Source organism: Protopterus annectens, chromosome 13.part0 (genome assembly GCF_019279795.1).
Source record: "Protopterus annectens isolate FY-2018-M chromosome 13.part0, PAN1.0, whole genome shotgun sequence".
Taxonomy (NCBI): Eukaryota; Metazoa; Chordata; order Ceratodontiformes; family Protopteridae; genus Protopterus; species Protopterus annectens.
The window spans coordinates 447,896,477-447,907,696 of record NC_056747.1 but is presented as its reverse complement, the minus strand read 5'-3'; the positions used below and the strand labels follow the sequence as shown (position 1 = coordinate 447,907,696).

At 35.8% G+C, this 11,220-nt stretch overlaps 1 protein-coding gene across 1 annotated transcript in view; it reads right to left on the bottom strand.

Moving 5' to 3' along the window:
- The window catches only part of RBM19 (RNA binding motif protein 19), a 1,836,515-nt gene extending 1,831,241 nt beyond the window's left edge, over positions 1 to 5,274 (bottom strand). Inside the window, exons 1-2 of the mRNA XM_044054094.1 lie at positions 4,954 to 5,274; positions 601 to 783 (exon numbers count right to left, since the gene is read on the bottom strand). Coding sequence (XP_043910029.1) covers positions 601 to 783; positions 4,954 to 5,154 — 384 coding nt within the window. The 5' untranslated portion in view covers positions 5,155 to 5,274. The remainder of the gene's footprint in view (positions 1 to 600; positions 784 to 4,953) is intronic.
- Between the last annotated feature and the right edge of the window lie 5,946 nt (positions 5,275 to 11,220).

The window sequence follows — 11,220 nt, the reverse complement described above, 5'->3', positions numbered from 1 at the left end:
CAGTGGTTTTGTAAGAACATTTTCCTTAACAGTCTTCCATCTCTTAATTCAAGACAATGGAAAAAAAGCTAAACATAACACAGGAGAAAAGTTTGTTTACTTAAGTTGACAGCTTATAACTATTTGTATGCATTCTCAGAACTGGAAATCCGTAACTTTGACGTCCTATAAATTCATTATTTTATCACAAAAACTATATTTTCAAGGGGATGACCAAACTAAGAAACAAAACTGAAGTAAGGCTCATATATATTTTTAGTCTTAGTATTACTTCAACAAGGTTTTCCTTCTGTGAGGCAGTATAAAAATTGCTACCACTGGAATTTCATCTTGAACCAATCCAAAGCTTTGATTTACCGATCCAGTCCTTATATCATACAGCATAAAAACACACCACCATCGGCTAACACACAATTATTCACAGTCCTTAAGTCTACCCCTACCTTGAATGTATCTGAAACCTAACAAAAAGTCTACATGACAGATACAAGTCACAGCTGAAAAGTAACAGGCACCATCTCAGCCTTAGTCCACAGGATACAAAAGCCAGCATTCAGAAGAGTAAACATTGCTATATTCTGCATGCACAACTATACTCACTGTGATTCTTGCTGTATCCACAAAACTTTTATGGAAGTGTTTCAAAGCCTCTTGAGCCGCTGCTTCAGTCTGGAAACCAACAAATCCAAATTTGCGAAACTTTCCATCCTTTGTGTACTTTAAGCTGCAATCAGTCAAAGTTCCAAAATCTGCAAACATCTTCCGGAATCGATCTTCTTTCATCTAAAAGAATGAATATTTTTGTGGAAAAGATAATAAAAACTGGAGCTATGGTTGCTATAAAAATTAAGAGAACACAATGGATTTTAAAAGGAAAAAAAAGGATAAATGACTACAATATAACTTGGAGTTGGTGGCCCTACTCTACTTCTTCTATGTTTTCAATGCCTAATAGGTTGCTGTACAGTAAATGCCTCTCAAACAGAGGAAAAGTGATGCTATTTTATCACAAGAGTACGCAGGTCTGCTCAGTTTTCTGTAAGCTGGTGTTCTTTGCACAAACCTGGGGCCTAATTCCAAAAGATATGCTCTTGGTGAAAGTGACTTAATCCAGTGTAAGCCTCCTTTATAGATAGATTTAACATAGAAACAACACAGTAAGCCCGTTACACTGACAGCAAGTCTTTTGGAGACTAGCCCCTACTGACATCACGTTCCATATAAGAATATTCTGTACAAATCAACAAGACCAATCCACAAACCTGACTTGAGTAATACCCATAGTACATACTACCAAATGGTACGTAACAATGAAAAAATCTTGCAATTCCCCCTGCCTATGACTCTGAGGTAACAATAACAAACAAGCTTCAGCCTAGTGTACCAGTCTTAGTTAAACAGTTCTCAGGTTTCTGCCAATCTGTCCAAACTGGAGACCCCGAACATCATCCTGTTTAATACTGAAGTCACTCTCTCTCTATAGATATAGATATATATATATATATATATATATATATATATATATATATATATATATATATATATATATATATATATAGACCATATAGCCGAAACCATGGAATACCAAAAGACCAGAAGTGCGAAATTCAAAATCCCGATGTTCGGAGATATTGAATTAGCACTTCTAGTATTGCGTTTCAGTTAAGTATGTGTGTGTATGTGTGTTTGTGAGGGGATTTAGTGTGTCTAAGTGTATGTTGTGACTGATGTGTGCGTGTGTGTGTGTGTGAGTTTGCACGATCTCCGAGTTAGAATATTTAAGTAGGGGGGGTGGGAGGTGCAGCCCCCCACATGGGGGGTGCAGGATTATCTATAATGTAGTGAGGTATGTATGTGGGGAGAAGCTGTGTGTATGTGTGTTAGATGTTCGGGATTTTAAAATTTGCGCTTGTTTAGTTTTGTTATTTAGGGGTTTCGGGTTTATAGTTTCAAGCTTTTGAAATTAGGCATTCCAAAAGTTCGAGATTATGTAGTGAACACATATAGATATTATATATATATATATATATATATATATATATACATACACACACACACACACACACACACACACACACACACACACACACACACACACACACACACACACACACACACACACATATACATGCTTCAAAGAGCTGAAAATAGCATGCTTAAGTGCCTTTTCCCTATCATTTTTTCACTTTTATGCAGTCAACCATTGTTTAGACTTGGTAATATCTTGCTTAGAAGTTCACAAACCCAGTTTGAGGGCAGTCTGCATTCTGCACTGAAGTCCTATCTTTTGCTTACATGTCAAAGAAAACTTAATGCCATTGAAAATATCTACAGTGCAGCATAACGCAACATGTTGTAAGACTCCTGCGCATCAAAAGTACTTGAGGGATTGTTATGTTATTAGGATATGTGTAGCCATACCATTGTAACACTGCATAACTTTACTTAGGCTGACCTTGTGGTCTCCTACATATATAATGTAATAATAAGTTCAAATAAAAAAAAAGATGTTAATAAACATTTTTGTTATGAATTTAAGAAAATAAAAGTTACATAAACTATAAAAGAGGTTGGTTAGATCTAGCAGCAATTCAATTGTAATGGCAATGAATGAGTAGATTCCCTCCAGTACAGCTCTTTTGATTGTGCACCTTTAACTCCTAGTGGGCATGGCTTGAGCCTTTAAAAAATAAATTACAAATAAATAAATTAATTAATTAAATAAATAAGTTAAAATAAATCACCTTACAATTCTAACAAATTAAATAAATAAATTAAAAAAAAATCACCTTACAATTCTAACAAATACTCACTGACATAGGTCAAATATCAATACAATTGTGTTTGCCAGCATGTATGCTTCCAGATAAAATATTCTGATACCTTGTACAGGGCATGGTTTTGGAATTATTAATGCAAATATGAACAAGCAATATTTGACTTCTAGAGGACAAGTAGGAAGTAACTGCAGATGCACCTGGAGGCGTCACTCGGATGTAATGAGTTACGACTAGAATGTGTCATTAAATATGGATTGTTTCTATTATATCCCGCATAGGGAAGAGAATATTAATCTTAAATCTGCTCATTAAGCATCAAGTGATGTTCTCACAAATTCAACTTCACAAGCTACAGAGTAGTACCACTCTCCTTATGCTATGTGACGGAGTGCATCTCAGAAATATGTTGTTGCATCCAGTTTGTATTCCAACAAGATTTGTGTGTGAACACCCTCCCTTTTCTGAATACCTAATGGTCCAAATGCACAATCTAAAAGTCAGCTGGGAATTTTTGCTAGAGATCAGTAATCATATTGCCAGACTTTAATTGATTCTACATCTTACCTCTGTATTCAGAATAACATCTCCCTATATAGTGGACTGCAGAAATGGATTACTATCCCAGTCCCATGCTTTTCTGCCTGCATAACAGTATAATTGCATGTAGGAGAGGATGAATGTATACAAACATTACTACAAAGCCCTAGTAAATCATATTCCACATCTGGGGTTGTTACAAATCACAACTGATCTTACTACTTTTTCACTGGACTTAATCACAACATTTAAGCTTTTCTATGGCTATCCACACCTTCAACCAACAGAAAACATATTTCACTTTATTAACACAGTTAAGACTCATGTATGTATTCTACTAATTTATAATCCATTGTTCAGTTACTTCACCTTCAATACTAAATTTAGACAGACAAGACCAACATGTTCAGTTCAATGGTTTCTTGTGAGAAGAGAGATTCCCAAGTATAGAGGAGTTAGCTGTGGTGAGACAGTCAAAGAAGGTAGCATGGTATTCATGCCACAGGAATGATAATAAGCTCTTTTCCCAGAAGTCCGACAGACAGCACAGATGGAGGTTCTGAACGGTTAATGAGCTACTTTCTATATTCAATTGTACAGGCATTTTGAGTCTTTAAACATCCATTTGGCTACTGTGTAACACTCTGAGCAAGTCACGTAACCGCTAGTACTCCATACCTCTCAACCTGTAAATGCAAAAACTGGACCAAGACAAAATTAATGGGGTAGGGGGGCCCAAAAATATGGACATTTTTAAATATCATTCTAATATAACAAATTTCTAAGTTTATAAAAGGTTTTTCATTGTCACACACTTTCTGAAGGATATGAATTTTAAAACTCAAAATATCAGTTATCATTTAGTAACTTCAATCCTCAATGGTTTGACAGAAAAAAATACAGATTTTATAAGGGACAGACCAAAAACATCTGCAGATCTGTGAGTTCTCAACTCTACAGATTTTCGCAGAATGATCAGTTTTTTGCCTCATGTTTTTGGTCTTTGCCTCATAAAATGTGTGGTTTGCTGGCAGAAAATAGATACAAACACAAATTCTGTTAATCTAGCAACTTTCTAAGTTTACAAGAACAAAATTTAAAATCTGTCCCTATTTTAGGCTTTGTCCAGATTTCTTGCCCTAAGCAGTTGACAGGTATGGATACTCTATGGTGGTGGCCCCTTCAAAAGGGGCACTTGTGTTACTTGAGCTTACTCGCTTAACAAATACACAGAAATAAATTAAAGGTTTGACAACTTGCTGTATGCTAGCATATCTCTTGGACAGAACAAGTAATATGGTTATATTCTCTGTATCATATTAAAAGGGGCATCAACTAGATACCAAATGTATCGTGTTTTCATATTCATCGGTTACCAGGTGCCAAAGCCCACCACCGGATGCTTGTATGTTATAAGTTTGGTATTCAATAATTCAAACAACATAAACATGTTCCAGTTATACAAAAGACAGTAAACAAACAGAACGAGGTTTATTTCCTCGTGTACGAATATACGCTAATGTTCAGTTCATCGCAGGTCTACATAAGTAACTGAAATGTCCAATTATAGTTTTCGCTGCTATTTATAACTCGGAGTCTATGGAGTGACAACTGCAAAATTATCTTAAAAGCTCACCCCGTTCGGGAGGTTCTTTACGATTAGTCGAGACATGGTATGTCTCAAGGACTCCAGGTAGCTGTAACCACCAACTGCTTCACTATAAACTAGTATAAGAATGTGCCAGTCTACAACTATTCGTAGCTTCACCATTAAACTCACGCTTCTCAAATAAGGACGCTGCCATCTTACTCGGAAGAAGCGGAAAATTTCCGGCATCCATGAGGCGGAGCGAGATAGAACCTTTCACCCGTACACCATGTAATATCAGCCCCTACAATTAAATTATAGGATCGTAAGAGCTGTATGTCGCAGCTGCCTGCTCAATCCTCCCGGAATTTGCTTTATGTTTATTTTTTAAAGCTTGTCCCCCGTTGTTTTTTTTTTTTAATTTTTATTTTATGGCAAATCAGTAACGATTACAGCAGCGAGTAACGTCAGACATTGTCAAAGCTTCGAACTTTTGTACGAAAAAAATTGCACGCTGATGCAAAACTTGTTACTGTATTAACCTTTTAAGTAAAATTGAGTAATATTTTAAGAATTGACCTAATTTTTGGTACTACCCCATTTGACTATGTACATAATTCTTAAGTATGAAACTGAGAAGAATGAACAAAGGTAGCGCCATAAACATTAATGTACAAATGGGAAGCACATTTCTGCAAAGCTTCATCTAAGTGCGCTGCCACTGGTTATGAAGAATGGGGAATTAAACCAAGTTATATAAAGAATACGGTAAAGGGGTTAGTGCGCTTTATATTATTATTCTGCTTCAACCACTGAAAATATTTATTTCACATTTGCTAACCGAGTTAGTCCAACTGAGTTTGCAAATAAACCCATTTTCAGTTGGAGACCCAACGGTAAATGCCCCACCAAACATAAGTAAAAATAAAGTGACAATATAAAAATATTAAATAACAATCACAATACAAAATAATTGTAAAAAAGAAAAGGTTATTAACTATTTGCATTGCATTGATAGTAAGCAACCCATTTTCAGTGGAGACCCAAGGGTAGAGCCCTAGCAAACATAATCAAAGATAAACATACAGGACAAAAACTATTAAAAACACTGCAAATAGGAAATTAATTATAAAGAGAAAAAAAATATGAACATTAAGGGTTGCATTGATAGTAGTGGACTAAAATTTACCGCATATGAGAGTAAAAACAAAAAGATAATCGTTCAAAAGAAGGAGAATGTATAGACATTGATAGGAAGTGGGGGGATAAATAGTGTGGAGAATGGGAGGGGTTATAGTAGTAGAGCTAATGGTTTAGGAGGTTAGTTTAAGCAGAAATTACTAACGAAGAAAAATAGTTAGGAGATATAACAGGTTATACAGTGGGAGAGACTAAGACTATGTGTGGTCAATGCAACGGCATAATTTCAAGTTTAGTAGGTGGGATTTAAGCTCCCTTTTAAAAAATGGAAAGGAAAGGTTGGATCTAATATCTAGAGGAAGTTTATTCCAATTTACTGAGACAGAGTATGTGTAAAGTAGTTTGCCAATATTCCTTTTGGGTTTATAAACTGAGAGAAGATGCTGATCTAATACTTTTCAGAACTATGTTACATTAAATACCTCTCAACTTTTATTTCTCAAGAATTATAAACAAAGCCCAAAGACATTGGTAGGACAAAGGCTCAAAATCAGGGACGATTTTTAAACATTATTGTTCATTATAATACGTTAGGCTTTGTGTCAGCACATATTTACTGAGCAGATAAAAAGTATGAAACTCCAAATCATTGGTACTATTGACTGATTCTGAATTCTCAAACTTTTACCAGAAAATCAACATTTTTAGGAAGTATGGGGCAAAATATGAGGCAAAATCAGGGACAGCTGACAGATATGTTACACTGCATCACCAAATTACTATGAGTAATTCATTCATAAATATAACAAAAGGATTGAAAATACATGCAAATTTGCATAGTTTTCATTCCATTATCTTTGGAATCAAAGTCAACTGTATTATATCCTGCCAAGGATATAACAGCCGGCCAGCTTCAAAAGGTTCAGGGCACATTTCACTAACCCAAACTGTCATGCAACTCGAGCTGAGCTGACTAAAAGACAAGTTTTGGAGCAAAGATTTTCAGAGCTTTCCTGGCAGCACAGGGAGGATGAGCCGTGAAAGGACAGTGCTAGGAACAACAACAAACAAACAAACAAATAAATAAATGTCCACACCATGGTATAAAAAGCACATCAAAAAACAAGGGTGGTGGAAGGATGGAGCAGCTACTACAGCAGTGATCATTCAAACATCCGGTAGTATGGTATGCCTAAGTTATACAACTGCACTATGTTCATCATACTGATTACTGTTGTAGTATCTTTAGCTATATGGATATATTACCTTAGCTAACTAAATTTGACAGGTGGAAGAGTTCTGGACCCCCTGGAGAATGGTCCTAGCAATACTTGATCTGGACCTATAGAAGGAATCAAGCCTGTAGTGCTTTGTAAAAGTATGTACAGAGGACCAAGCAGTACCTTAAAAAAATACTTCTAGACTCTAACCCTTTCCAAAAAACCATAGATGAAGCCAAGGTCCTGGTAGAGTGGGCCTTGACCCTGCCTAGAATAGTTTTGTAAAGTGAGTATAACAAAGCGTAATAGCCTTAGATAACCATTTAGAAATAGTCTGTTTTGACACAGATTGAAATGAACAATTGATCGGAAGATCTGAAAGATTTAATTCAGTCAAGATAGTAGCTAAGTTGTCTGTGGATATTCAAGGTATGGAGTATCCTTTCTCCCTCATTTTTAGGTTCAGAAAATAAAATGTAATGATGGATAGTTTTGCATAAAGTAAACATGGATACCACTTTAGGCATAAAAGAAGCATCAGTTCTCAAAGAAACCTTATCCCTATGAAAAATGAGAAAGGGTTGACTCACCATAAGAGCTTGCAACTCAGATACCTTTCTTGCAGAAGTCAAAGCAATCAATAAATCTGCTTTACATGTTAAGAATCTCATCTTAGCCATATTAGCTGGTTCAAATGGAACAGGCGTTAGCTTCTCTAACACAAAATTAAGAACCTAAGGAAGGGCCATGTATGCATAACTCCTTCCAAGAACATTTTGACATGAGGCTACACTGAAACAGGAGGACCCATGGCCAGACATGTTGAAATGGCAAATAAAAGAACCTTGATAGAGGTTAAGAAAGGATAGTAATTCACACAAAACCAAAGAACAACTAGACCTAAATGGATGCTGATTATGTTGTCACCAACTAGAAAACCTTTTCCAATTGCTAATATATGATTGCCTAGTAGCAAACTTTTTAGCTTCCATTAGTACCTGCTGGATGGCCTCAGTAAACATGTACCTAAAAGGAGTCAAGACGCTATCATCCAGACAGTCAACTGAAGTTGATTGGTGTTAGGGTGTATCAACCACCCTTGTTCTTGTGTGAGTAGCTCCAGTCTGTGAGGAAGCTTGTGGTAATTTCCCCTGGCCATTTCCAAAAAGAAGATAGAACCACAGTTGCCTAGGCCAGGAGGGAGTCACCAAAATGATGTTAGGAGATTCCTTCTGAATTTTCAGAAGTACTCTGGATATTAGTGTTAAGGGTGGAAAAGCATATAGGGACATTTGTATCCAAGGGGAAAAAAAAACATTTATTTTCCCTGCTTTCTTGTAGGGAGTCCTGAATCAGAATCTTGCCAGTTGATGGTTCAAAGAGCAGGCAATGAGGTCTACTTGAGGAACTCCTCACAGTTGGATCAAATCTTGGAAGACTCCTGGTCTAGTAACCACATCAAGTAAAGAACTGTTTTTAGGGTTAGGATTTAGGCTGGAGCTATTTAAGATTAACTGTATTGGCTGATGTGCAGGAAAGCCTATTTAAATATTTTCTAAGTGGGCCTTGCCAGTCTAAGTTTAGATAACCTATTATGAAGACATTGTGATCCAAACATATTTGTATTCAAAGCAGGGAAGGCTATACATTGTGTAACACCTGAATAATTATTTAAAAGTCACAGCAAATGTGTACATCTCTTGCATTAATTTTGTTTAGTAGTTGGGTGTTGGCATAGCCTACTCATTGCATGACTCTCTGGATAACATCCCAACATCTTAGTATTTGCAATTTTTGTTCTGCCTTGGATCTCAAAGTGTATGGAATGGGTGAGCTTTGTAAAACTCATGGACAGAACTGCTCTTTGCATCTCTTGCCTTTATATCATAGTAAACATTTGTTTAACACTGGATCACAACTGCAACAGTTTCTCCTTAATGATGTTACCATTGCTGTGTTGTGATGCAATCTGTTGATCAGGCACCATTTCATTTTTAATCTCCATATCATCCTAGACGTTCAAATCCATCACCTACATTTTATCATTGTGTGGCACTGGCATCTTAATTTAAAACATATGTCTGTGCAAGTGGTAGGTGTGCAAACAACTGCTTGTATTAAGTTCATAACTATCAAGCTTGAGGTCTGCAGGTCATCAAGAACTTCATTGACATAGTGCCAATGTTTGCATTACTTATTTCTCATAGAATTATCTTGTGATTTGTTTATTTATGTGTCACTGCTGTCTTAACCAGGGTAGAGCACTAATTTACACGGGCCATTTTCAGATTCAGTCCAGGAGGTTACAGAAAGTGAAGAAAAGTAAAACTAGATTGTCAAGTACACCCTATGTTGAAAGCAGAAGCCTATATTGTTTGATTATACAGTATAGTGTTAGTAGTAAGCAACTTACTTTAGGTCTAATTGATAATGTAAATACAATATTTACAGGTTGCAGAAGGAAAAGGAAAACAAAAGATTAACTTAAAAAAAAACAGAGGAATAAATAAAAATAAAATAATTCACCACATGTATCCTTACCAACAGCACATATTACACTTTGCATTCAAATAATCATGCAGTACATAAAACTGCATTTATATAGGGCATACGTCTCAATCACTTAACACAAGAAATCTGGTCAAAGCCTAACATAATGAGGGGTCAAAAGCCCACAAATAGGGACAAATTTAAAATATTGTTCTTATAAACTTAGAAAGATGCTAGAATAACAGGTTCTGTGTTTAAGCATGCAATTTCTGAATGACATGAAATCTAAAACTTTAGTGACGTAAATCCTCATTGATTTGCACAGAAAACAACAAATGTTATGAGGAACAGAACAAAATTATGAGGCAAAAATTTGGACATTATGCAAATAGGAGTCACCCCATCACCCATCAGTGTTGGGGTGACTCTACTATTGCACAATTATGACCTAATGAAATACCAACTAAAGGGCTTATGTTGATGGTATGTGAGTTAACTATAGCACTAATTGATGAGCTGTGCTAGTGATTCCAATCCTGCTGACAGTGTGAGCATTCAGTGAAACACATTGCAACCATACATCTACACATGCACATATATACGTGTGTGTGTGTATATATCTATGTATATGTGATTGTAATCTCAGCTGCTTTGATCTTACATAATATGTACACATATAAATGTATATATATATATATATATATATATATACATATACATGGGTTCACTTCTGAAGCTTGAAATTTCAAATCATTGAAATTGTAATTATCGAAGATCAGAAGAGCGAAGATTTGAAATATCAAACTTTGTCAATGGACATCGCTGTATAGTCTGGAACGGGAACTTTACCATTCTCTTCACTGTAGTGTGATCTCGGAGTTGGTATATTTAAGTTGCAGGGGGTGTGGGGGGGTTCAGGGGTGCTTGCCCCCTGCAAAAACGTGAAATAAGAAGTATTCACATTTTAGATTTTTTTTAGGTTCAATATTTCAAATCTTCGATCCTCTGGGCTTTGATAATTAGAGTTTCAATAATTTGAAATTTTGAGCTTCAGAAATGAAACCATATATACATATGTATTAATATTTATATACTTAAGACACACACACACACACACACACATATATATATATATATATATATATAATATATATATATATGTGTGTATATATATATATATATATATATATATATATATATTATATACAACACACACATTCATGCGTGTGTGTGTGTGTGTGTGTGTGTGTGTGTGTGTGTGTGTGTGTGTGTGTGTGTGTGTGTGTGTGTGTGTAATAGAGAGAGAGAGAGAGACATACACACACACACACACACACACACACACACACACACACACACACATATTAAAATCAGCAGATTCATACCTACCGGATGAGCTGTTTGCCTATGACATGACATCCAGTCTGTGGTGGACTGAGCCAGGCCAGTGAAGTACTTTACCTAT